The following is a 26,465-nucleotide window of genomic DNA, read 5'->3' as shown; positions in this document are numbered from 1 at the left end:
TTTAACATATCCTAGGAGTTGAAAACCGAGGGGTTCTGAGCAAACTGCTGGACAACTTGTCTTTGGATGCACCATGGAAATAAAAATCAAAACCCCCCACAAAAGTAACAAAGCAAATTAACTGATGGTGTTCATGCAAGTTTCTCCAAAGACTTGACAGTGCTGCATCTGTGAGTCATGCCCTCCTGTGCTCTGTGTGTCCACCTCATGCACTACCCTCTGACACTGATTGTATGACCAGCTTGCCCAGATGTCCGTGGCGTCCCTGTGAGGCTGTCAGTTTTCCTGTGGATTTGGGGAATGGACCTAGCCAAGGGCTTTCCTTGTCGAGAGTAGCAAGCGTTGAGACCTGCGGGCGCGTGTGGGAGGAGGGAACATGAGCAGACCCCCCCAGAGCCCTGCAGCCGCCCCAGCCCTTCCTCTGGGGGTCAGGGCAGTGGGGCTCATCCCAGTGACCCTCCCACGTCATCTCTGGTTGGGGCCTGTGCTGGGACAAGGTGTGAAAATGTGGCTGGGGGCAGTCAGGTCTGGCTGTGGTACTGGTGACTGCGCACCTCTCTGCTCCTCGCCTCTCCAGGAGAGTGCCCAGGGCTTCCAGAGCAGGCCCTGGCACATCCCTGTGCTGCCACCTGATGTTCTGCAGTGATCCCCCGGCAGAGCCTGAGCCCTGTGGCTGTAGGAGCTGAGGATGACTGGCATTCTGCTGCCACAGGGTGCAGAATGTGCTCAGGGCTGGCTGCTAGCACCGGGGCAAGGTGTGAGGGCTGTTCATCTCCTGTGTGCCCATGGCCTGTACACTCCCTGGCACCCTCCTGTGCATGACCCACTGCTGCAAACACCCACAGCCCCGGGCAGCTGCAGCAGCAAGGGCCCAAATGCAGCCCCAGCCCCAGCTCTACCCCATCCACCGGCCCTGGGCCCCCCTTGGTGAGGGGATGGGCCCTGGCAGAGCCCCTGGGGGGCTCACAGAGATGGCCATGGTGCCCTGAGCACAGGGCTCCCGTGGGAGCTGGCAGTCCCTGGAGCTGCTCCAAGGCAGCTGGAGGCACCTGCTCTACCACAGTGCCATGGGAAGGATTTCTCTGCCCCACAGCAGCCACAGGGGGTGTGGGTTATCCCCGTGGGAGGAGCTCTCTAAGCTCTAAAACTCCCTTCCCGTGGGGCCTGCTCTTTTCCCTCATGTGCTCTCCCCAGAGGTTTCTCCTCTCCAGCATGTGATTCTGCTGCAGAGGGTCCTCTCTTGGTTTTCCCGAGCTTGGAACAGGGGCTTTCCATGCACGGGTTAAATTTTTCCTTTGCTGCTGAATTTCTGTCTCCAAATGACCTGATGGGAAGCAGCTGCTGATTCTCAGAAGGGCTGTGGGTGACACTGAGAACAGCAACACAGGACTCTCTGCAGAGGGTTTTGGACAGCAGGGAAGATTTCTGAGCACAGCCCAAGGCCAGGGCAGATCTGTGGGGGCCTCGGGAATGGTCAGCTGCCCTCTGTGCTGGCACCCAGCCCTCAGCCCTTGCCTTTGGTGGGAGGTTTGCTCTCCTGGGTGAGGGTTGGGTGCCACTGTGGGACAGTGCCATGGGCATGGGGCTGCTGCTGCCGCCCTGTGCTTGGTGGGCTTGTTGCCCCCACTGCTGATGTGGCTCTTGGGGCTTCCTGGAGGCTGCAGGGTGGGGGAAACACAGCCCAGCCAGGCCCATGTTGGGCAGGAGCTGCTGCACATTGTCCTGGAGTGTCTGGCCAGGTGGGGAGGTTGGGTGCAGCTACTTGGAGAAAGCAAATATTCTGGCAAGCAAAGGGTGGGATTTCCACAGGGTCTTCACTAGAAATGATGTGTATTGTGACTTAATGATGTCAGTGAATCATAGAATAGTTTGGGCTGGAAGGGACCTTAAAGATTGTCTTGTTCCAGCCCCCCTGCCATGGGCAGAGACACCTTCCACTAGACCAGGTTGCTCCAAGCCCTGTCCAGCCTGGTCTTGGACACTTCTAGGGATTGGGCAGCCACAGCTTCTCTGGGCAACAAATTCAAGAGGCTGAATGTGCGAGGATTGCTGCTGGTTTGGGGGTGGCTTCCAGGCCGGCAGGGACAAGTACAGCAAATACCTTCACAGCTGATATTTCTTGCCACTCTGGAATAAATTTTGTTGATCCAGTCTTGGAAGGACCAGGGGTGGGGGAGGGCTGCGGGCAGAGGTTGAACAAGGACCATAGTCCAGCTAGATTACAGTGAGGGATGGCTCCTTGCACCTTGGAGCAAACGCTCCCTATGAAGGGACGATGGGGCAAGTGAGGGAGAGAAACCTCTGCCACCTCCCAGACCACCACTGCTGCCTCGGCTCGGAGCTGGAGTCAGGCAGATCCATGGGAGCCTGGAGGAATCCATCACTGAGTCTCATGTAGGGTTTTCTGTTGGTTTGGGTTTCTTTTTCTTCTCTTTTCCTTTTTTTTTTTACTACCACCTTAGTTTGTGGCCTGTCTTGTTGTGGTTGGAAAGAGGAGTTTTGCTAGCAGGGTGGGTCGGTTGGTTGGCCCCACGCATGATCATGTGCTTCCCTCTTCTCTCTGTCAAACGGGATGTGCTCGCCTGATCTCCCAGAACAGAGACTTTGAACAATTTGTTGTTTATATGATGTATTTATTTTTACTTGTGTTTCATGTCATTTTTTAAAAAAATAATAAATTGTAAGTTGGTATAACTGCCTGTTGCTTCTCTTTTTTTTTTTTTTCCTTTTTCCTTTTTTTTTTTTTTCCCCGTAAAATAAATGTCAAAATGCTAAAAGGAAAGTGGTGTCGTTTGAAGTGGGTTGGAGCTGGGCTGGGCATGAGCATCTCTGCACACCTGGAGCCCAGGCTCAGCCAGGAACTGCATCCTGCTGCTTCCAGCAGCACCTGGGCTCCATCCACACCTCGGCAGCCACCCAGGTGAGCATCCTGCCGCCTCCGAGGGAAGGGAGGCATCGCACGGCTGGCCCTGCCCGGGCTGGGTGCTGCGGGAGCCAGGGAACACTCGGGACAGCCCTCCATTGCTGCTGCTGATCGCCAGTCAGGGCCAGGGGAAAACAAGGAAAATAAATATTCCGCAGGTAAACAGCTCTGAGTCTCCGGGAGCCGGCGTGGGCTGCGTGCCCTGTCCCCGGTGCCCCGTGGGGCGTGGAGAGGCGGCGGGGCTGGCGAGGCTGAGGTAGTAACAGCGAGGCGGTTCTGCACGGGAAGGCGAGAGGAGTCCCGGAGCTGGTGCCGTCGTGCGAGGAGGGCCCTGGAGAGGGCGGGGAGGGAGCTGTGGGCAGCCCTGGCCCCCTCTGCCCCTCACAGGCGCTGCGGCTGCCTCCGCACCCGGCCGTTCCTGCTGTCCCCGGACGGGGGCTGCCACTTATGCCAGCCCCGCTGCCGCTGCCGCTCCTGCAGCCGCAGGGCATGGCAGTAGGCGTCCAGGCTGGTGCCCGGTGCCCCCAGGGCCCGCGGGAAGCCCTTGGAGCCCGGGTGCGGGTCAGTCCGGGCCCGGGGGCTGTGGTGGGTGCCTCCCGGCTCGGTCTTGCTCGGTTTGTAAGGCGGCAGCTCCGCGGCCTGGTGCCTGATGACGCGGAGGCTGTAGCGGGTGAGGAGCCGGGAGAAGGAGCGCTCCACCGCCTGGCACTCGTAGGTGCCCACGTCCTCCATGGCCAGCTGGCGGATCAGCAGCCCTTGCTCCAGCACCAGGAAGTGTGCGCTGTTCCTGACCTGGGCCAGAGACAGAGCTCGTGGGTCAGTCCCTGGGGATAAGGCCACCCCTGCCCTGCCCGTCCCCCCTGTCCCCGCACCTCGCTCGGGGCTGTCTCCTCGCCGCGCCGCACCAGCCACCGCACCGTGACCTGCGGCGAGCGCGCCACGCACTCCAGGAATGTCGAGTTCTTCTCCACCCCAAAAACCACCTTTTCCACCGCAGCAGGCCCTGTGCAGGGGAGCGGGGGGTACCCTGAGTGGGGGCGGTGTGACCAGGGGGAGGGAGGGCAGCAAGGAGCAGCCAGTCCGCCCTGGGGGCTCTGTTTTCCCTGGGCATGGCGCTCCCTCCCTGGGCACAGCCGGCTGTCCCTGCCGGGGCTGGCGCTCACCCTCTGCCGTGTCCTGGCACTGGCTGAGCGGGTCGGCTTTCAGCACGTCCTGGCAGCGGGCACGCCTGCGGGAGAGCAGAGAGGGCTGCGGCTGTCCCACCCCAGGCTCCGGGATCCCTTTGTGGCAATGCCTCAAGAAGGAGCACCGGGAAAGGGTGGGTGACAGACAGGCAGATGGGCAGTAGGGGTCTGGCTGATGGGAAAAGCTCCAGGGCTGCCGCTTGCCCTTCCCTGCTCTGAACAGCATCACCTCGCAGGGGGACACAGGGCTGGCCGGGCACACTCACCTCTTCTCGGTGAGCAGGTGCGGGGCGCAGCTCTTGCTGTCCCAGGTGCAGTAGGGGTCCCTGGCCAGGCAGCAGTCGGTGCAGGTTTTGCCGTAGAGCTCGCAGCGGTACAGGGAGAGGCGGAGCAGCCCGTGCGTGCTGCTCACGAACAGCTCCTGCTGCTCGGGCAAGCGGGACAGCGGCAGTCAGCACCCACGGCTGGACATCGGGGCTGGCGGGGGACAGAGCCCCTGCCCCGTGCTGGGGAGGGGACACTGGGGGACAGGAGGAGTGCGAGACAGAGCCTGCCCTCCCCTTAATGCCTTGGCAGGATCCCATTCCCTAAATGTGCATCCCCCGGGGCCAAGGGACCCGGCAGGGACCAGCTGGCCTCTCTCCGTGTCCCTGGACTGCTTTAGGGAGAAGCAGAAGGGCCACTCACCCGCTTTGGTGACAACTTCATGTCCAGGATGGGAGAAGGCACCTGGAGGGGAAACAAGAGGGTGCTGCTGTTAGTCCCTCCTGGGTGCCCCAGGCTGCCAAGCAGGATTGTGTCCCCAGGGGTTACAGGATGCCAGGAGCCTGGGACCCTGGTCACAGCTCTACCTGCTCCATGCAAGGAGCCCGGGCCCTGGGCTAGCCCTGCTTGGCGTGGGCAGCCCAGAAGAGCTCTGCCCAGCAGCCCTGCTTTCAAACCTGGGCTCAGCCCTCCCATTCCAGTTTGGGCTCCAAAGTGCAACCGGCATGTTGCCTCAGGGACTGGATGGCAAGCTAGAAGATGACTTGGCTCCAGTCCCACTGGCACCCCTCTGTGCTTTTCTGCTGCCCAGGGCAGGTGGGAGCCCCCAGCAGTGAGGTGAGAACGTCCCTGAGAGCGGCCAGAGCCTGCAGGGAGGTGCCACAGCCATGGGAGGTTGTGTGGTCCAACCATCTCACTTCAAACCCCGTGGTGCCACCCTGGCTGCCCGTACCTTACAGACGCTGATCTCCTCCAGGCTGATCACCTCGGGGCTCGCCCCGCCGGCCAGGGCCACCTTCAGGACTTTGCCATCATCTGTGAAGGCAGTGGGAGGAGCTGTCAGGGTGGGGAGCCCCGGGCTGGGGGATCGGAGTGCCGCACAGGCTGCCCCGTGCTGGCAGCGCTCCCTGAGCTGCGCTGAGCCCCACCTGTGCCGAGGAAGAGCACGTCGCAGTCCCGGCCCTGCGTGTCCAGGCGGTGCACCAGCAGGCGCCGCAGGCGGTACGGCACATTGACCCGCGCCAGCACGGGCTGCCGGCCCTGCGGGTACACGGGCTCCCACATCAGCTGGTGGCTGCGCATGAAGCTGATCAGCTCGTCGGGGAAGTCCTTGGTGGACTGCAGGAGGGGGTCGTACGTCTCACTGGGGCACTGTGTGACACAGGGGCTGCATTAGCGCCAGACCGGCCTGTCCCACCCCCGCTCCAGCTGCTCCCCATTCCTTCATTCCCTTACCGTGCCGGGGCGGGGGTAGGGGACGCGTCCCTTGTACTCTACCCAGCGGTAATCGAATCCTTCCTTGTGTGCGAAGGGGCCGCTGAAGGCGGCTCTCACTGCGGCCATGGAGTAGATGCAGACGGCAGAGCCACTGAAGACACCGCTGGAGGGAAGCACAGGGCTCTCAGTGTCCCTGCTGCTCCACGGGGATCGGCCCACCCACCCCTGAGCCCACGCTGTCCCCTGCCAGCCCTGGAGTCATGCACAGCACCCCGGGGGTGACAGGAATGCCTTCAGCACAGCCAGTCCAGCCTGGGGATCACCGACTGTGCAGATGCCCAAACCGTGGTTGAACGATGCTCTGGTGAACCAGTGCAGGGAGAGCAGGGAAATGCTGGTGGCCCTTCCTTGGCCAGCTGGGCACTGGTCCTGCCCCTCTCCCCACAGAGCCCCCTGGGGAGCAGCACTGGCTGGACTGTCCCACACAGGGGCTGGTCCTGCTCACCTGGACACCGTGAAGAGCCCAAAGACAAGGGGGTTCTGGGGGTCCCGGGTGCGCAGCAGGAAAACATCCTCTGTAAAGAGAGGGGTGGAGGTCAGGCACCCCAGAGCTGGAGCACTGCTCCATAGGATGCGGGGGGGGCATCCCGGGGCCATGCTGGAGGGAGCAGCCATGGTGGGGCTGCGTTGCTCCTGGCTGCAGGCAGGGCTGGGCACTCACCCAGCTGGTCAAAGTGTGTCTCAGTGCCCTGAGGCCCGGGGATGGAGCACACCAGGCGGGCCTTCAGAAACGTGCTCCAGCGGTTGATGAGGCTGCGCTTCCCTCCAACATCGTTCTGCCAGGCACCAAGAGCCAGGATCAGTCCAGCCTCTCTGAGTCTCCTCCGCTGCTGTGCCCTCCTCATTCCCACAGAGGGACACCCCCAGCCCTGAGCCTTCTGCCCTGTGGTGGGTGTGCAGTGACACCCTCACATTCCTCTGCTTGGGATGCTCCTTGGTCCAGAGCAGGTAAAAGCTCACCTGGTGGGGGCAACTGGCCACAGAGTGCTGGCCTTGGCAACTGACCTTGCAGACCCTGGCCACCCTGGCGTGGATTTGCCGCCACTCCCACTGCCCAGCCTCCATGGCCGTCTCACGGAAGAAGATGTAGACTTTATCATCGTGGGGGTTGTAGGTATCGGGGATGGCGTAGGCACCAATGAATGCGGGCTCTGCGGGGGAAGGAGCAGCACAGCATGGCCCTGTGCCCTGACCCCACCCTGTGGTACTGCCCTGAAAGCCCTTGGGAACAGTGTGAGGCACTGAGGGGATACAGGGCCCGTGGGGACCTGGCTACCCAGGAGGCAGAACACCATTCCCAGAGCTCAGGCTGTGGAACATGTGCTGGAGCATGGGTCCCACCAGGGGCTCCATCAGTGCTTCCCCTCAGCAAGGAGAGAGCACCCAGACCAGAGCTCTGGCCCCAGCCTCTCCCCAGCTGGAGGGACAGGCCCCCATTCCCCACAGGTCCCCTGCTCCTACCGTGTAGCCAGTGGTCCTGGTTCTGCTCCGTGCGGATGTAGCTCTGCTCAGGCCCATGCACCCAGGTCCGGAAGAAGGCAGCGCTGCTGCCCATGAAGTCACTGGAGGTGCCTGAGTACAGCTCCCCATCTGCAGGGTCAGGGGGTGTGGGTGGGAAGCAGCAGCTCCCAGGACAGATTGTTCCCAGCACTCCCCTCCCAACATCCCCTCTGCTCCTTGCTCTTACCGATGAGCAGCCCCGTGAAGGGCTCGCGGGGGCTGTACGGGCACCGGCCTCGCCCCGACTCCAAGGAGTGGCTCACCAGCTGCATGCGGGGAGCCCTGGCACCCTGCCAGAGCCAAGGGGGAGATGTCAGCCAAGGGGGGTCTGGGAACAAGCTGGAACTTGGGGGAAAGAGTGGAAAGGAGGATGGTGTGCCTGTGATGTGTGAATTCCTCGGGAGGGATGCTAGAACCTGGTCCCATCCCCCTTGGGACACCCTGACCCTCCCAAGCCAGAGTTGCTCTCTCCATGTGAATGCCAGGGACTGCACCAAGCTGGCCACCCTCCCGAGGCTCTGGGGCTCCCTCTCCCCCTGCTCCCAGGGAGAGGGGTCTCCTGGCATCTTCTGCCAAGGGGAATCCACGTCCATAGGGATGTGTCTGTCCGGGCTGCCCCTCACCTTCCCCCTGGCTCCCAGCTGGATGAAGGCACAGACGGGCTGGTAGGAGCCGGTGCCACAGGCGAACACGTGGGTCTGGTTGAAGGGCTGCAGGAGGCGGATGAAGTTGGCACACTCGGTCTGTGCAGGGGAGATGTTTGTCAGTGCTGACTGCTGGGGGTGCAGAGCCTGGCCAGGCCCTGTCCTCTCAGCTGATCAGCTGGGCTCTGGCTGGCTCCACAGCAGCATTCCAGGCAATCCCCCAGGCTCCCCTTGGGGTGATGGGTTTGTTTAACATCGGTGGGGAGCTGCCAAAGGTGACGGGTGGGGCTGCCAGCCCTACTTACCTCCAGGTTCTTCCCTGCCAGCTGGCAGTGCTCCACCTGCTCCCTGGGGGCTGGCCAGAAAATCTGAAACACAAGGACCTCGTGGATGCAGCCCCTGCTTCCCTTGGCCTCCTGTGGCAGCAGTGGGAGCAGGCTCAGCCAGCGGGCACTTGCCAGGCTCAGGTGCACAGCGAGGCCACGGGGCTGCTCTGGCACAGGTCTGACACCTCCCTGAGTTCCCAGGGCCCAGTGGCAGCCTGCCAAAACAACTCAGAGTGACCCTGGCGTGGGGACAGAGCCCGGACATGCCGTGGCCCACCCAGGCAGTGGGCAGGCTCTCCTGGATCCCAGCCTGTGGGAACACCATAATGGGATTTTCTTTTGTTGGGCTCTGGCCGTACACCCGGCCAGCAGGATGTCTTGGGACATTAATGGACTTGCTGCTGGAGCTCTTGAGGCAGCAGCAGGGACGGGGTGTGACAGCAGGGCTCTGGGCACTGCCTGCAGTCCACCCAGGTCACACCTCCTGGCCAAGCCACCCTGTCCCTCTGGCGCCAGCCCTTCCCAGCAGGGCTCAGCTCCACCAGGGATGGGCTGACCCCACTGATTGAGACATCCTGGTGTAAATGTGTCCCTGGTGAGGTTAGAACAGCCCCGTTCAGAGCACATCCACACCCATGCCCTGGTGCTGGGACAAGGAGTGGTTCCCAGGGAGGAAGAGGCCAGCCTGGCCAGGGTCACCATCCACCCAGCACTGACCTTCTCAGGCTCTCTGCTGGGATGGTCCAGGTGGAGAAGGAAGATATGGTCTTTTGCTCCCACCATCAGCCAGGCCCTGTCTTCATCCACCAAGAGGGCTTGGAAATCCATCTCATCCCCTAAGGCCAGCAGCAGGCGAGAGCTGTTGGATTTCAGCAGGTCTGAGGAGCACAAACGAGATGGGAGAAAGAGAAACCCATCCAGAGGCCCCATGCCTTCCTCTCTGGGACAGCTCTGGTTACCTGTCCTAGCTCCAAGGGTATATGACATTCCTGCCACTGCCTTGGCAAAACCCAGCACCCTGGGTGCCCCTGAGCTCATCATGGAGCCTCCTCCACCTGCCTGGCTGAGGGGGGGCACCCATACAGAGAGCAGAGCTGTGCTGACCTTGCCCTGGCTGGGCTGGTTTGCAGGCACAGGGCAGGACAGAGGTTCAGCCCCAGTAGCTCGGAGTGCTCAGCTTCCAGCCTGCCTCCCAGAGGAGCTCCTGGAGACCCAAAGCCTCTGCACCCTGAAACCGTGGGCAGAGGATGGAGCAGAGAGGGGAGACCATTGCTGTGAATCCTGGCATGTTTTCCCAGGGCTTCAGATCAAGAGAGTCTCCATAAAAATGGTTTTTGCTGTTTGCTGGGGCAAAGCATCCCTCCAAGGAAAGGCTGTATGGAAACAGAGCCAACACAACCTGGTCTGAACACCCTCTGCAGCCACCCCTCAGCCTCTGAGTCTGTGAAGGGGCTGCTGGGCTCTGCCCCACTCACTGAGTCAGGCAGGTGGGTGCTTGCACTGGGACGGACCCTTGCAAGGGTAGTCCCCATCTGTGTCCCCGTGCCACCCCAGCCCAGCACCCCACATTTCCTACTCTGTGTCCCTAGGCACAGCCTAAACCCAGTATTGGACCGGCTCAGGGAGAGATCCAAGGGTGCCACAGACCCAGAGCACTCCTTCGGGAGTGACACAGGACAGCGGGAAAGGCTCTGCTGCTCTGGCTGCGGCTCCTCCCATGCGGCAGCCGGGGCGGCTCGCCTCGCCTTTCCGGCACAGTTGTGGCCATGTGGGTGTGAGAGGAGGACAATAAGCTGTTGTGTCTTGGTTAAAATTCCAGAAACAACCTTCTGGGGCCGGTATTGGTCCGGGATGTGCCAGGTTTGGGCAAGCATCCCCAGTGCAGCCAGAGCGGCGGCTCCACCGACACCGGAGCGCAGCAGCTGCAGCCTCTGCTCCCGGGGATCAAGGCGGGGCAAACCAGCCTCGAGTCAGTCCCCGGAGCTTCCAGAAGTCATAACACATCTCTTGCCTCTCTAAAAGTGACAGGACATGGCTGGGGATGGAGGGCTGGCTACTCTGGCAAGGCTGCTGCTGGTTTTGGTGTAGTGCAGCGTAATGAGCAAAACTGGGGCCATGGGAGGGGAAGATGGAGATGAGTTGGGGGCTGAATGGAGGCAGAATGTGGCTGGAAACCAAGGGAAACCTGTAAGACCCGTGCTGAAAGTCTGCCCAGAATCAGAGGGAGTGAGGCGGTGAGTCAGGAGCAGAGGGAAGGGGGTGATGCTGGCCAGGCCGGTGCACACGGAGCACGGGGGACGTGCGGCCCCAGGTGCAGGCGGGGTGGACGTGGGCACAGGCACGGCTGATCCAAAGGGAACCGGCTGACCCTGGAGGTTGTTTCACTTCCTTCCACTCTTTTTCCAGGGCAGAGGGGAAGCGAGGCCGGAGCCTGTGGGCTGGAGACACCGCTGACGTCCGCCGGCCCCTGCTGGGACAGGCAGTGGCGGGTCCCTGCCCGGATCCAGCAGCCAGGCTGGCTCCCAGCAAGCACTTCCATCTCCCCTGCTCCGGGCAGCTCCCGTTAGGCAGGGACACAAATCCTCCTCTGCCAGCAGCACCTCCAAGCCACATCAGCGAGCTCCTGGCTCTCCTCCTGCTGCCACAAAAACTGCACAGCCCCACCGCACTCCCCACCTTCCCTTCGGTGCCCAAGGGCTCTGCTCTGGGTATCAGAGGTACAGGGCAGAAGGCTTCCAAGCCATTTCCCACCAGCTGAATGGGATTAACAGCTGAATTCCTGTCCCTTCCTGCGGGCCATTGTCCCTGCTGGCTCTCCAACAGGGTGCGGTGCATCCTTCACCCTCCTGTGCCTGCCAAGGCTCCCAGGACCTGCCTGATCCGGGGGAAATGTCAGGCAGGGCTCTGGGGAGGGGGGTGGGAGGGCAAAGGCTCATCCAGTACATGAGTGTAATTAAGAGGAATGGGTGGGTACAGGACTGGTCCTAAGTGAGTGTCACTTGCTGGTCACCGCCTGACCTGCACCAGCCCTGCCTGAGGACAGGCTCAGGCAGGGGGAGGGAAGAGCCCTCTCTGCTGCCTCTGGCAGTCCCTGAGGAGCCCTGGAAGGACTCACTGCCCTGCACTTGCACCCTGTGGAAGGTTAATGACCAGGAGGGTCTGAGCCTGACCCCATGGCTCTGCTCCCTCACCAAGGGGACACTGAGTGCAGGGATCCAGACCCAGGGAGCTGCTGCACAAAAACCAGCTTCTTCTCACCCTCGGCTCATTAGATCCAAACCTGGCTTTGGAGATAGGGAACCAGGGGGGCTCTGCAGCAGCCGTGTCATGGCTATGGGTGAGCCCAGAGAAACATCCTCTCCTTTGTGTTCACTATCTCCCAAGGCCATGGTGTTTGTCTTTATTGCTGAGACCACTGTAAGTGCCTTGTCCCATCCATCATCTCTGCCTGCCCCTCAGCCACACCGTCCTCAGTGTGGGGTGACCCCAAACTTCCTGGGGTCACAGCCCGGCTGTGCCGGAGGGCTGCCCCCTGCCCTCTCCCCTCAGCAGGCACAGCAGGCATGGAGGAGATCCCTGCTGCCCAGGGGAAGCTCGGTGCTAAATCGGGCTCTGGCCCCTCGCTGCTACTGGCTGATAAGGGATGTGCCGGGGCAGCCCTCGGTGTGATAACCACAGCCCCGTGGCCTCCCCGTGCTCCAGAGCACTTGCCGTGTGCTGGTGGCCTCTGAGCCCTGCCTGGCTGCAGATCAAAGGCTGGCACAGGACCCGTTTGCTGTTCCTGGGCTATTCCCGCGGGAGGAGCTGGCAGGGGCCGTGGTGGCACTGCTGCACAGCCTGGGGAAGGAGAGGCTGAGCTCAGGCAGCGCCGGGGCTGGCCCAGCCTGACCCAGCCGAGCCCGGGCTGCCCCTGTGTGCTATTCTAAACCTCCTCCTCACCTCCTCGGCAGGGTGGGAGCCGCTGCTGTTGTTCCTGGCCCCGTGCCCTGTGCCCCATCCTTCCTGTGCTCTCCCGGCCCTCGCTGCTGTCATTTCCTTCCCTCGACCCTGCTCACTTACGTTTTCTCCCCCCGCCCCGGGGGCTCTGCCTGCCACCCCCATGCTGGGATCTGAGGGCAAGCCTGATCCCGTGGATGGTCTCTCAAAGGCCTCCTTTTATTTATTTTTTGTTTTTCCTAGGGGTTTTTAAACCTGAACTTCTCAAGGCATTGTGTCCTTGAACCCGCCCCGCGCTGTCCCTGAGTCACATCTCTTTGCCATTGTTCACCTCGTCCTTGAGCCCTCCTGATGCTGGGAGCTTCCTCTTGTGCCTCTGCCCAGGGCCTGGGGGCTCTGGCATGCCTGGCCCGGGGCACTGCAGGCTCTGAAGTCAGCAGCCCCTTTCTCTCCAGCTGTCCCAGCACCCCCATCTGCCTCCTGTGGCTCCAAGGAAAGGCAGAGCTGAGCTGTTTCTGAGCTGGGCTATCAGCAGGGCCATCTCCTCACACAGATATCCCACATCCCTGGGACATCCAGCCCTCTCCAGACACAAATGGGGGGCATCTTTGACAGGGACATCCCTGCCTCTACCTGGGGAGCAGTTCCCAGGTGATGGAGTGGGTCAGGAGCACGGCCCTGGAGCTGGAGTGCCCTGCCCGTGGGGAAGCTGCTCCTGCCCCTCTCAGGTGTGGAGAGGGCAGGTCCTGCCCTCACCATGGTCACAGGCAGGGCAGCACTGGGGATGTGCTGAGCTGCCACTCTCCAAAGAAACTTGCTGGTTTTAACACAGGAGGAACTGAAAGCAGCTCAATTGGCCACATCCATGCTGCAGGTTCATGGCAGGGTGAGAAGCTGCCAGGCTGGCAGGGTTCTGTTCCAGCTGCTCAGGACACTTCCCTGTAGACTTTCTGTAGGTATTCCCTTTCCACACTTCCCTGGGCTGTGTTTTGTACCTGCCAGCCTGCCCTTGCTGCACATTCTGGTCCCCAAAGTAATCCCCCTCTGCATCAGGCTTGAGAGGAGCAAACTGCCCCCCCTGAAGAACTCATCATCTAAACAGAGACAGCTGTAGGGAGGAAGGGAGAGGTGCAGCAGGGAGATCATCTGCACAGGGAATCCATCTCTCCTAGCAGAAGAGGAGGATCAAAAGCAGAAGGGCTGAGCTGGGGTAAAACTGTGCTGGTGGGAGGCAGAGGAAGAGGCTGGTGAGACTGTCCTGGGGCTCAGTGTCCCTGTGAGCTGAAGGCAGGGGACATCCCCAGGGATACCCAGTTCAGCCCCAGCCCAGGACACACCAAGAGAGATCCACAGTCAGACTGAGCAGAAGGACACATCCCCTCTGGTCCCAGGGATCTGCTGGATTCTCCTTTTCCTGTAGCAGAATCACGGGTGCAGCATCCTCAGGGGCTGTGCTTGAAGCTGCACCCCTGAAACATCCTGAGGGGCCAGAGTGTGGAGAGGTCACAGCCACGACCACAGGGCTGCCTGTCTCCCAAGCCCTGAGCACCCTTTTCCTCCCTGCAGGGTGCTCTCTCAGCCCTCCCAGGCAAGGTGCAGACCCCAAGGAACCCCTTACCTTTGTAGGTGAGGCGAAGGCGTGGGGCATGCTGCTTCCATGCCCTGCTGCCGCCCAGCTGCTGCAGGAGGAGGCAGAGGAGTGTGATGAGGGGCAGCCAGAGGCCAGGGGCAGCCCCCATGCTGGCACAGGGCAGGGGGCAGGGGCTGCTGGCCCTCACAGCACCATGGTCCAGCACCGCGATGCCGCCTCCAACGCCGGCTGCAAGCAGAGAAGGGAAAAGGCTGCAGCTGTGCTCACTGGACCAGTGTGGGCACTGGGAAGGGAGCTGTGCCTGGGACACCCTCTGACCTTCCACCCCCCTGGGAGCTCCAGCACACTCCATGTCCAGGGGTTTCACAGGCTGGCCATTCCAGCCTGCCTAGGGGAGGTGTGCAGGGTGATGCCAGCATGCCCACGCCATGGGGTACCTGGGAGCACTGGGGTTTGGGCATCCTGGAGGTAACAGACATGAGAATAGGAGTACACCCTCCAACAGGCCCTCAGAGCCTGGGCACCCTCTGATCAGGATCTGCTCAGATTCCAATGCTTGGCAGAGCCTGGTGAAGGATCCCTAATATTCATCTGTTCTCTGCTTGGGGTTAAATTTCACCCCTTTCTCTGAAAGGGGAATTGATGTTTTGGAGCACCATCCATAAATGCCATTTTTGTGATCCCCCCAATGCCATCTGTGGCTCTGTGTGTGCATGGCACCCTTCTGACCAGGATGCCTGCAGGTTCCTGGGCACCACAGAGCTCTCTGAGGCCACCAGGCCTCAGAGCACCTGGCTCCAGGTGCTGTGGATTGGAAGGGCTCTTTAACACATCCCCCCTCCTTTGGAGGTGTACAAGGGTTCAGAGCCTTGCACAGCAGCTCCCACAGCCCTTACCAGGAGCAGGCCTCGCCTGCCAGTTCCAACCAGTTAATTCAGGCTACTTAGATGCTTTTTCTCCGCTTAATAAAAAACCTGATCCCTACATGGCAGCTCTGACTAACTCCCCCTCTTGCTGCATATTAACTTCTTCCAGCCCCATGACTGAAAGATTTAAAATGAGCTTTTTGGCTCGTCCCTGGCCAGAGGCTCTTGGCACAAGGAGCAGGGGATTCCTGCCATCCCAGTGAAGGGCTGTGGGAGGGATGGTGGAGCCAAGTGTTTCCAACTGCCTTGCACAGGGAGGAGTGCTCAGCTCTGCCTGGGGAGGAGGTTTTGGGTTGGTGGGGTTGGGCTTTCTCTGCCTCCCAGCAGCAAACTGTGGTTAGGGTGGGGTGCAGCCCCCCAGGCTGGGGTGTAGCCCCGTTCTTGCCCCTTCCCTGACTTCACTCCAGTCAGCACAACCTGCTGCTGCTCCAGGTCCTTCCCCTGTACCAGGAGACCTGGCACCACGCTGGGACAGGGATGTGACCTCAGGGTGGTGGCTGTGCCATGCTCTGTCCCTCTTTAGTTTGAGGCTGCTCTCTCCACCCAGCCAGCCCTTCCTGGGCACTTTTCCACATGTCAACCATTGTCTAGGGAGGGGAAAAAACAGTCCCATAAGCATGAGGGGGTTAGCCAGGTTCGAGCTGCTCCTGGATTGTGAAGAGGTGGGGTTCTCTGTTGGGAGCCCGTCACCACGTGGGCACTCACAGGCACCTCCCCAGCAGGCAGCAGTGACAAAGCTGCACCTCAGCTCTCCCTTTGCTCAGCACCTGCAGGGCTCTCCCTGAGCCATTCTCTGGACTCACAGCCATGTCCTGAGCAAGCACTGCTGGCCCAAGGGTCATCACAAGGACGGGGCTTGGATTTGACAGGGATTTTTCTTTTCCTTTGCCAAAGTGTGTTGTGTTGCTGCTGGACTCGGGAAAATGCTGTCCTCTAATTGAAGGTTTCTATAAATGGAGCAGGGTCTGTGCTAGGCTCAGCTTTGGGCTAAGGCAGACTTGGAGGACTCTTTCATGGCCCAGGGGATGCCAGGGCAGGCTGGGATTCTGCAGATGGCAGGCAGGGCACTGCTCCTGCCTCAAGACACGTTCACTCCTGGTGAACTTCAGGGACAGGCACGCGCTCCCGTGTACAGCTCAGATTTACCAGTGCTCCATCTCCTGCCCTGGGAATGCCAAAGGCAGGGCTGATGGCAGCAGGAGCCACAGCCATGCCCAGGAGGGTCCCAGAGTCCTGGCAGAGCTGGGCACAGGCATAGGAAAGTGAGGGTTTTGCAGCAGATAAGGAAAAAAAAAACTGCCAGTGGATAACCCCCTGATAAGAAACACTTCCCATGGGTGTAATCCTTTCATGAATTTTTAGGGGCTCCCTCCCATCGTGCCCAGGCAGTGGTGTGGCTCGTCCACCTCCTGACACCCAGCTAAGATCCTAGCACAGCCCCCTGAGCCGCCTGTGCCCACAGCCCCTGGCACAAGGACATCCCTGGCTGTGCCAGCCAGCCCAGGGAGCCAGGGAGACAGATCTGCTGGAGCTGAGGAGCTCGGCAGGGTTTACACAGAGAGGGGGAGCTCGGGTGCCTGGTGGATGGAAACAGGCTGGGAATGCTGAATCCAGGGTTAAATTAAACACTCCCGACAGCTTTAAATAATCAACTGTCCAGAGCTGCAGCTCTTTCCATCTCAGTTTGGAGAGGGAAGTGCTGGTGAGGGTGGGCTGCCTAGAGAAGGAGAGGCAGGGAGTTAACATTTCATACTCCAGGCACCACAGGACCCACAGGGGAGGACTTGGGGGGTGACAGCCTTGTTTTGGGGGGCTGGCAGTCACCAGGAGTGCCAGGCATAGGTGGCACAGGAGGTGACACCACAGTGCTGGGCTGAGTCTGCCAGCAGTCCACCAGGTGCCCTGGTCCCAGCAGCTTCCCTGTGCCCTCCCCCCTCCCTCCCCTTCTACTGGAGATCTGCAGAAGTGACAGAATCACAGAACGGTTTGCGTTGGAAGGGACCTTGAAGATCATCTTATTCCAGATGACCACAGGCAGGGATGCCCCTCACTGGGTCAGGTTGCTCAGAGTCCATCCAACCTGGCTGGAAACACTTCCAGGAATGGGGCACCCACCACTGCTCTGGGCAGCCTGTGCCAGGGCCTCATCGCCTTCACAGTAAAGAATTTTTCTTTACATCTAATCTAAGTCTCTCCTCTTTTAGTTGAAAACCATTTCCCCCTTGTCCTATCACTATCTGGCTGTGTGGAAAGTCACTCTCCCTCATTTTTATAAGCTCTCTTTAATTACAGTAAGGCTGAGTTGAGCTTTTCACAGAACAGTGCAGCAGGTCTGAGGTTCTGGGCTGTCACACAAAATCCCCTGGAAAGCCTTGCCAGAGAGTGAGCAGCCCAGAGAAAAGACCCTTCTGTCTGAGACATGGGTAGGGGAGGGAATCATTTATCCATGAAAGCACCAATTTCCTCCTGACAGCTCCTTTGTGTTGCAACGCCGGGAATAGTTTAAACCAGCCCAAATTTCAGAGGGGGAAGGGCCCTGGCAGTGGGTTTAGCAGGCTGCAGATTATCTCTGAGAGGGAAGAGCGTGCTGAACTCAGCTCCCCAGCGATCCCGCCGCACGTGTTGCCCTGTGCCCCGCTGATTCCACAGCCCGATTGTGTCGCGGGTAATCCCGGCACGCCGCTGGCAGCCTGCTGCCGGCTCCAGTTACCGCCCGGGCCGGGGCAGGAGGGAAATGCTGTCCCCAGCAGCTGGGGGACCTCAGGCGAGAGGAGCGGGGGGAGGAGAGGCGCTGCACCCTTGTCAGCATCCATCCGTAGGGATTGTCCTCACGGGGGGACAGAAGCGTTGGGCTGGAGCTCGCAGTGAGACGGGGGAGCGTCACGGAGCCAAGACCCCTCCGTGGGGCTGGTGCTTCGCAAGGCTCCCAAGCCCCCGAGCCCCGGCTCCCAGACCTGAGCCCCACGCTTCTGAGGCTGTCCTGCCTCTCCCAGCACAAGCCCTGGTGTGGGTGGTTCCCTCCCCGCCACTTTTGGGAGCTGGGACAGAGCAGTCACACCCGGCAAGGAAACTGAGGGGCCAAGGCAGGGCAGGGGCGCGGTGGGCTCAGCCCGGTGCCCATCCCGCACTCATCTGAGCCAGCCCGGTGCCATCCCGCACTCATCTGAGCCAGCCCGGTGCCCATCCCGCACTCATCTGAGCCAGCCCGGTGCCATCCCGCACTCATCTGAGCCAGCCCGGTGCCCATCCCGCACTCATCTGAGCCAGCCCGGTGCCATCCCGCACTCATCTGAGCCAGCCCGGTGCCCATCCCGCACTCATCTGAGCCAGCCCGGTGCCATCCCGCACTCATCTGAGCCAGCCCGGTGCCCACCCCGCACTCATCTGAGCCAGCCCGGTGCCATCCCGCACTCATCTGAGCCAGCCCGGTGCCATCCCGCACTCATCTGAGCCAGCCCGGTGCCTGCCCCGTGCCCTGGGAACGGGAGCCGAGTGTGAGGGCACGGCCAGGGCTGCTGGCGCCGGGCACCCCTGCCCGCAGCTGTGCCTAAAGCACCGCCCTGTCCGGCAGGAACAGAGCCCTCCCCGCTCAGCGCAGGCTGTGCCTGTCCCTCTCCCTCCCAGGGATGATGGATTCCCTGGCAGCTGCGGGGACAGGCAGCTGTCGCCTTTCTCCGGTGGAAGGACAAAGACACAAGGGTGAGCCCTCCCTGCCCTCCCCCTCAGTTGCCAGGCTGGGGCAGAGCCAACCCCTGAGGGGGGCTGTGGTGCTGAGTGATTTGTGGGGGGAGGATGTGACGGTCCTGCTCCATGACATTAAACCTTGGATGGTAAAACCAAGTGCTAGAGCTTGGGTGGCACTGGGACACCACGGTGTGAAGGTCCCAGGGAAACCTTCAGTAACAAGGTCATGTGCCCACAGAGATCTGCAGGGATGGAGGGAAGCAGAGTTTTGCAGGGGTTGGATGAAGGGCCTGTTGGGCAGCAGCAGAGGCTGAGGCTGCTGCAGGTTCAGCCGTGTCTCTGCCATCACGGCCAGGGGCCAGCAGATCCTGCCCAGCAGGGACATCTCCCCCACTGCAGCCCCCAGAGATTCAAGTCCCCGGCTGCAGTCAGCCCCAGACCACCCTTCCTTGCCAGACAACACTGCTGGAGTGTGCCAAGCACCACGGGTGCTACAGAGGCACCCAGCTGCTGCTGGCACACTGCAGAGCCTCGGGATGTCACCCTGCCAGGCAGGGGCTCCTTGCTCACAGGCACTGGGTGACAATGGCAATGGGCAGGGACAGCCCTGGCAGCTGGGTGTTGTCAGAGGGACCTCGCTGCCTGTGGTGACACCTCAGAGCAAAAGCACAGCATTTCCTCTGGCAGTGCTTGTCTCCCTGCAGTTACAGCAGCTTCAGGCACGCTCCAGTCAGGCCCACATCCCCTGAAAGCAAATGGGCAATTGCCAAGCCTGAGGCTGGCCAGGGTATTAATAACTGTTTATGAAGGGATAAGGAGCTGGCTTCCCTTAGCATCCTGCTAATCCCTTTCTTGAGAGGCTGCTGGCTCAGTCCCTACCTTTCCCTTGCCACTGAGAGGTGAAGCCTGACCCGGCCTGGCCCTTGGGCATCTGGCTGGGAAGGGAGCCCAGCAGTGGGCTTGTCTCAGGGCACAGTGAAGGGCTGCGTCAGCCCCTGCTTTCAGCCCCTGCAGGACTTTTAGGTGTTCCTGAATGTGCTGCTTGAACGGGAGCTCCACTCTTTCTTTTCCTAATTTACCCCAAGGGCATCCAGCCCCAGGGAGGCAGCAAGCCCAGTGTGCACAGAAAGCTGAATGGAGACACAGAGTTTATTGCACCTTGCAGGTCTGCTCTCACCTAAAATGCTGCCAGAGCACAGGCACCTTCCAGCACAGAGCAGTGCCACAGCCCTGTTGCCCACCCCAGAGCTTCTGGAGTGGGAAAACCACACTGGGACACTAGTGGGAAGTGGCAAATTCATAGAGGATTGGGTTCCTCCATGGACAAAGTGGAGGTGGGACAAGTGTGGGTTAACTTGGTGTATTAAACTCTGGGCTGACTTGGCATCCTAACCTCCCAATTTGCCTTCTAGTGCAATTGAGAGGCTTAAATTTCTTTCACAGAATAACAGAACAGTTGGGGTTGGAAGGGACCTCTGGAAATCATCCAGTGCACCCCCCATGTCAAGGCAGGGTCACCTGGACCAGGTCACACAGGAATGAGCCCAGGTGGGCTTGGAATGTCTCCAGAGAGGGAAACTCCACAACACCCCTGGGGAGCTGTTCCAGTACTGCACTACCCTCAATGTAAAGAAGTCCTTCCTCATGTTGAGGTGAAACTCCTTGTGCTTTTCCTCATGGCCATTATTCCTCATCCTGCTGCTGAGCACCACTGAGGAGAGTCTGGCACCATCCTCTTGGCACCCACCTTTGAGATATTTATATGCAGTAATGAGTTTCCCTTTCAGTCCTCTCTTCCCTAGACTAAACAGGCCCAGCTTCTGCAGTCTCTCCTCAGAGGAGACACTTCATGATTGGAGCGGGCTTGCCATGCTTTAATGCTGTGTTAAAGTACCCAAATAAGGCAGAGAGGAGGCTGTGCACTGCCTGCTGAGCTGCCAGACCAGGTCCCCAAAGCCTCAGTGGTCCCCAGAGGCACCACTGAATTCCTCAGAGCCATTTGTACTCCCGTTCTGAAACCCACTCTTGTCACCTGTCTGCCACATGGCCTGACACTCAGCACAGCCCTGGGGAGGCTCGGGAGCCCTGCCCCACACAGGAGTTCTTCTCTGGGCTTCAGATTTTCCAGCCTGGGAGAATCTCACATGTGCTAAAACCTGGCAGGGGCTCCAAGGCCAGGAGTCAGCACGGACTCCAGCCAGGGGCACTTTGCCCACGCTCCTCGCCAGGGACTGGCTGTGAAGCCTCTGCTGGGGGCAGGACTCAGTGACACCCGGGGGTTTCAGTGCTGAGCTCACCAGCCCTGGGCTGGAACCCAGGGCCAGGGGCTGCTGCTCCTTTGGGAGCCTCTGGAAAAGAGGTGGTGGGTTTGGCTGGACCCCTGCAAAGAATTCCTGCAAAGACTCAGTGGCTGGGAGGGACAGCTCCATCCCCAGGGGTGTCTCCAGGGAGAGCTAGCCCTGGAAAAGAATTCCTGGGCAGGCTGCAACCTTTCCCAGCACCCCCAAGACAGCACTGATTGCTTCCTGAAGTGTAGAAGATATTGGGGTGCACAGGACAGAGGGTACTGTGGATTTAATTAGCATAGTCAGTTTGATAACCAAGGTGCCTTGGCAAGAACAAACAGAGCTTTGAAGATTACAAGGAGATTGGGTCTAGACTGGTGACAGTAAAAGAACATTAAATCAACCTCTGCAAGCAAGAGATGTAAAATGCATCTCTGTGTGATGCTTAACTTAATCATTGTAGTAAAAAGTTACTAGCCTTGCTAGGGTAGTGTATAAACATTTGGAAATCACAGTAAAAAACAATTTTTGATCACCAGTCAGTCTTCCCATCTCCCTTTCAGTCGTCAATACTGAAGATGCCAAGGCTTTCTGCAGCAAACTCTCAGGATCTGCAGCACTGATTTTCTTCCCTCACGTCGGGATTATTGCTTCCCACTCCAAACCTATTGGACAGGGATGCTCACACCTCTCAGAGAGCGTTTACCTTTGCCACATCTCCTCATTCCAGGCAGGAGCTGCCGTGAAACACCTGCTCTGCTGCTCAGTGACCCGGCTCATGAGCTGCCAGCCAGGCTGCTGGTGGCACTCCGGGGCCGCGGGCTGTCCCAGCTGGGGCCACCCGCCTCCCCCGACACTTGAAAGCTCTGCAGTGTTTTCTTTTCATCAGCGGGAGCCCTGCTCCCGGCGCTAATTGCAACAGGCTGGCCAGGCGTGGGGGGCTCCGCCGGAGAAAGTATTTTAACGAGCATGGAGGGTGCCTGACCTGGTATCTGCTTCTTCTCAGAGCCTCCCGGCTGGGCTCCTCGGGAATTGCAGCCTGGAGCCGGGTAAGGTCTCGGCTCGCAAGCCCTGGAGCCCTGCAGAGCACCGCGCTCCGGCAGCTCCCGCCGGGCTGCCCCGGGGCCGGGGCTGGCTCTGCCCGGCTCTGCCCGGCTCCCGAGGCTCCGGCAGCCCCGGCAGCGGCCTGGGGAGCTGCTCGCACCGGGGCTGCAGCTCCTGTGCCGGGGATTTCCCGCGGGCAGGGACCGGCAGAGGCGCTGGGGCGGACGCGGGGCCGCTCACCCCGGCCCGGACTGCTCCCGGGGGGCTCCGGCGGGGCTGAAGGTGCCGGGGCTGGAGGGGCTGGGACAGCTCAGGGGCTGAAGGTGCAGGGGCTGGAGGGGCTGGGACAGCTCAGGGGCTGAAGGTGCAGGGGCTGGAGGGGCTGGGACAGATCAGGGGCTGAAGGTGCAGGGGCTGGAGGGGCTGGGACAGCTCAAGGGCTGAAGGTGCAGGGCCTGGAGGGGCTGGGACAGCTCAGGGGCTGAAGGTGCAGGGGCTGGAGGGGCTGGGACAGCTCAGGGGCTGGGCAGATGTCACAGCGCTGCTGTGGAGGACCCAGGGCAGCCGCAGCAGGATGCTCCAAAGCACACAGCTCCCCTGCTCTCTGTCACTTCCCTGCCCTGCAAACACGGGGAGAAGCCAGCCCAGAGCAGGGACACAAGTGGGGCTGTCCCCTCCCAGCTCTTACGCCAGTGTCTCCAGAGGGTCAGAAGCTCAGAGCACCACGTCCTCCTGCCCAACCCCTGCCTCGTGTGAAGGCCTCTTTGCCCTCACAGACTCATCTGCACAGGGTTCCACTGTGGAAGGCCACCGAGGCTGGCATTACTCTAGTGTGGGGCTGAGGCACAGATGGACTCTGTGACCTGCTCATGGCCAAATGGGAAGCACAGCAGGGCAGGGATTGACCCAAAGTGTCTCATCTTCCCCCAAAGAGCAGCTCATCCTCCTTGAGCACAGAGCAGCCCAGCACCGAGCCTGACTCCAGCACGTGGCTTCAGCACATGGTGGCAGAGCTGTGACCATGTCACCACCCGCCTGCGTGGGAAGGCCAGTTCTCCCCTCAGAGGACAAGCAAGGCACAGATTGAAACTGAAAGCCCTTGTTTTCCTTTTCACACTACAAAGAGCTCAGGCCAAGTTAGCTGACATCAGTGGTCTCCTCCTAGAAAAGGGGGAAATAAATCCGGACCCAACAGTGGGAGAAGCAGAGGAGTGCCTGCACACAATAAATGGCAGCTGGCCAGCACACGAGAGCAGAACAATAACCCCACATGGCTGAGTGCTTGTGAACGGCGTCGTTCCAGGGAAACCAGGTCCTGGTCAGGCTCCCAAGCCAACGGGGGCTGATGCTGGCAGCAATTGTGCTCCATGTGATGCTGACGGTGCAGAGGGGCTGTGCTGGTCTGGAGCACAGGTGTGCCATGCCTGCAGGTACAGTGCAGGGGTGGGGGGACAGGGAATGGCTGAGCATGGAGGTGGCAGAGCCCAAATATCCTATGGTGACTACACTGGGGAATAATAAAGGCTTATCTCTGCCAGGAGTATAGAGTGCTCCCTTGTGAGTACCACAGAACATCTGTCATTCACAGCATCTACCTGCAGGGAGATGCTGGGGGTTTATGGCTGTGATTTGGGATAATCCAGTCTTTAGGGAGGGAGAATGACTAAGTCCCCTGTACTGTGAGTCCAGCCCTGTCACTTACACAGGTCTTTTTACCATCCTGTGCTTCAGCTTCCCCAGTTAAAATGTGCTGGAGGAGCTACAGCCAGCTCCTGTGAGCGGGGCAGGAGCAGGGAGGCACCAGGTAAGGACCAGAGGGGACCAAAGATGGAGACGCAGTCCAGGGCAGGTAACACTGTTTTCATCCTCTCTTCCTGTTCCCACTGCACTCTTTGCTCCCTGCTCCAAGCAGTGGGGAGCAAGATCCCCTGATCTGACCTCCTTCAAATGGGGGGCTCCTCAAAAGGGACAGGTGGGACTGGATGTGCCCTCTGTCCCCCATCCAAAGCCATTCCTGGCTGCCCCCAGGCCAGGAGGTGACAGCTGACTGACCTGTGTGTCTCTGCAGGTTTGTAACCATGTCAGTGAGTGTCTGTAGGGTTCTAATGGCCCTCTGCTCTCTGAAACACCTCTCACTGTAATCCCAGATGGAGTGGGGAGAGACAGGCTTGGAGGAAGAGGCAGCTCCAAGAGTCTGGGAGCCAAAATTTACAATAAATCTTCATGCCTGCTATAAACAGCCCCTGAGAGGGTGTCACAGGAGCACAGCAGAGAGCGAGGCAGCAAAACCCCATCTGAAACCTCTGCCAGCCCTGCTGGATCGGGCTGGGTTTGGCAAAGAGCAAGAGCTGCCAAGGACCCCAGACTTGGCTCCAGCTCCTTGTCCTGGAGCTGGATGCTGCTGGATGCTGCTGCTGGCAGCTCCACAGCCTGGGCATCACCTCTTGTCCAACCAGATGAGATGGCTCTGGCTGTGGCAGACGCTCTCCAGCCTCTGTGCACAGGCACAATGGCATTTGGGAGAACATCTCACATCCTGGGGGGTTTCCTGTTTAATTCTCAACCTAAGGAACTGCAGCAAATGATCCCTGTTTTACACGCTTGTGGAATTCAGTGAGATTAGATTAGGGGTAAATTCTTCCCATATTTCTTATAGGGCTGATACCTCTGCCCTGGCTTTCAGATTGACTTCCCCATCCCCAGCTCATTAATCACGGGGGTGTTTGTGTCTGTGTCATTTTCAATACCGTTAACTCTTCAGGAGTAATCTGTCTGTCCCAGCAGCCCATCGTGTCAAACCAGTGACCCATCAGGGCTGCCTGACCCCTCCTTTGAAGGCTGAGCAAGGAGTGGCCAGCAGAAAGCTGGGACAAGCTCCACTCAGGGAAGGGAAAGCTCCCCATGGCTTGTGCCTGGGGTGTGGGGCAGTGTGTGTGAGGGACGGGTGCAGTTCTGGGACCAGATCTGCAGCACTTCCCCCCTTCCCTTGGGCTGCAGAAAAATGCTGCTTTCCAGTTCAGCAGTATTTTCCTGACAGTGCTCAGCAGCTGGATCAATGCAGTGGTTCTTTAAAGGCAATAAAGTTCTTAACTGAGGGCAGGCTCACGGCAGCATCCCATGGCCTTCAGGACATTCAGGACCTGTGATTCATGCCAAGGGTGGTCTTATTTCAAGGACAGAAAGAGAGAAATAGCCCTCTTTGTCTTAATTTGTTTTGTTATTTGTTTCTGGACATACACAACCGCTCAGCCTCCCTCCTCCCTCACCCTGAGTATCAGCCCCTCATACAGAAACACCCTCCCACCACTCCCAGGACACTCAGGCGTGCAAGGCTCCCACTCCCGGCCATCCATACCAAGATCCCTGATGCTTCCAAGCAGAAGGATCATTAGCTAAGGGACTCCTCCTTTGGAGAGCACTCAGCATTTCTCAGGCTCTGTTTCTTTTCTGACTGCTGTATCATTTGACCTGAGTTTCTGAGAGCTGAGGCATTGCAGAGGGGGTTGAAGAAACACAATTTTCCTGTCCCAACAGATTTTATAAAGCCCAAGCAGAGGATAATTCTCTCACTGATCAGGGAGGCCGGGTTTTTTTCTCCTTAGATCAAGAATGTCACAGCTGTTTTGGAGGCAAATGATTGATTTTTATCTGGTGAGGAAAGAGAAATCTGACAAAGTTATCTCAGAGCAGTGGCAAAGCCCCCAGCATGGGCTAGTGACAACTAGCCCAGAGTGGGGTTTTGGGCTGTTAAACCCCAGCAGAAAGCAGAGCATTGAAGCCAAGAAACCCTAGAAAAACCAGCTCTGGAAGCAGCCTCAGTGCAGTAAAAAAGCACAAAACCTCCTGGGACCCAAGTTACAGCATCAAAAGATACAACACAAATGTGGAAGATAGTGCCAGGGGATCAGAAAAAGGTAATCTTTAGAGTCCCTTCCAACTCCAACCATTCCGTGATTCTGTAAAGCTTAGCAGAACTTTTCACGGCATGCTGGGGCAAGCAGAGCGGCAGAGTGAGCCCTGCTCTCCCTGCAGGGGCTGGGGTAAGACCAGCCCCTCACGAGTTGCTCCGCACGGAGCTGTAGAACACAACGGGGCTGACAGTGAGAGTGGACCAGCTCCAGAGGGATGAACCCGGCTCAGCCCCGAGCTGTTCCCCGCGGGAATGCTGCTCCAGGCAGCTCTCACAGGGAGCAGACCGGAGCCCGGAGCAGCCCGGGCTCACCAGCAATTAAACCCATCATTCAACCCATCGCTCATTACTCACCGGCCAGCGGGATCCCAGCCGCGATGCCCGCCCTGCCGCCAGCCCAGCGGCTCCAGTGGCTTCTCCCAGCCGAGCCAGAGCACCTGGGGGCGGCAGGAGGAGCCGGAGGTGGGGAGGACAGCCGGGGGCAGCCCCTCATTCCGGCCGCGGGGATCCTCCGTCGGCTCCGGCCCCTCCGAGCGCACACCGCAGTTGCCATCTAGCGGTGTGGGATGGCTGTGGCCGCGCTGCCGTGGAGTCACAGGGAATATTCGCCTTTTCCCGGGAAATTCCATCGCTGCAGCTCGCGGCCCAGTTTCTGGAGGGCGTAGGAAAGCAGGGGTGCAGCTCCTGCGGTGGGTTGGGAAGCCGAAGAGCAGCGCGGTGGATGGGAGAGACTCGGGGACAGCACCAGGGT

General features: G+C 59.8%; 2 protein-coding genes across 2 annotated transcripts in view; one reads left to right on the top strand and one right to left on the bottom strand.

The window, feature by feature from the left end:
* The window catches only part of RAD54L2 (RAD54 like 2), a 79,571-nt gene extending 76,877 nt beyond the window's left edge, over window positions 1-2,694 (top strand). The window contains exon 24 of the mRNA XM_063411816.1: window positions 16-2,694. Coding sequence (XP_063267886.1) covers window positions 16-83 — 68 coding nt within the window. The 3' untranslated portion in view covers window positions 84-2,694. The remainder of the gene's footprint in view (window positions 1-15) is intronic.
* Window positions 2,414-26,245, bottom strand: LOC134558188 (semaphorin-3D-like). Its single transcript, XM_063411817.1, has 18 exons — window positions 26,069-26,245; window positions 13,893-14,093; window positions 9,056-9,216; window positions 8,318-8,380; window positions 7,992-8,111; window positions 7,556-7,658; window positions 7,330-7,458; window positions 6,874-7,019; window positions 6,530-6,644; window positions 6,314-6,383; window positions 5,827-5,971; window positions 5,520-5,742; window positions 5,324-5,406; window positions 4,795-4,836; window positions 4,374-4,531; window positions 4,087-4,151; window positions 3,796-3,926; window positions 2,414-3,715 (listed from the first exon to the last, which is right to left on the bottom strand). The coding sequence occupies exons 1-18, from the start codon at window positions 26,205-26,207 to the stop codon at window positions 3,305-3,307; spliced, it is 2,505 nt and encodes an 834-aa protein (XP_063267887.1). The 5' UTR covers window positions 26,208-26,245; the 3' UTR covers window positions 2,414-3,304.
* Window positions 26,246-26,465: the final 220 nt, after the last annotated feature.

Source organism: Prinia subflava, chromosome 14 (genome assembly GCF_021018805.1).
Source record: "Prinia subflava isolate CZ2003 ecotype Zambia chromosome 14, Cam_Psub_1.2, whole genome shotgun sequence".
Classification (NCBI taxonomy): Eukaryota; Metazoa; Chordata; class Aves; order Passeriformes; family Cisticolidae; genus Prinia; species Prinia subflava.
The sequence above is the reverse complement of the archived record's forward strand: the minus strand, read 5'-3'. Positions and strand labels throughout refer to the sequence as shown.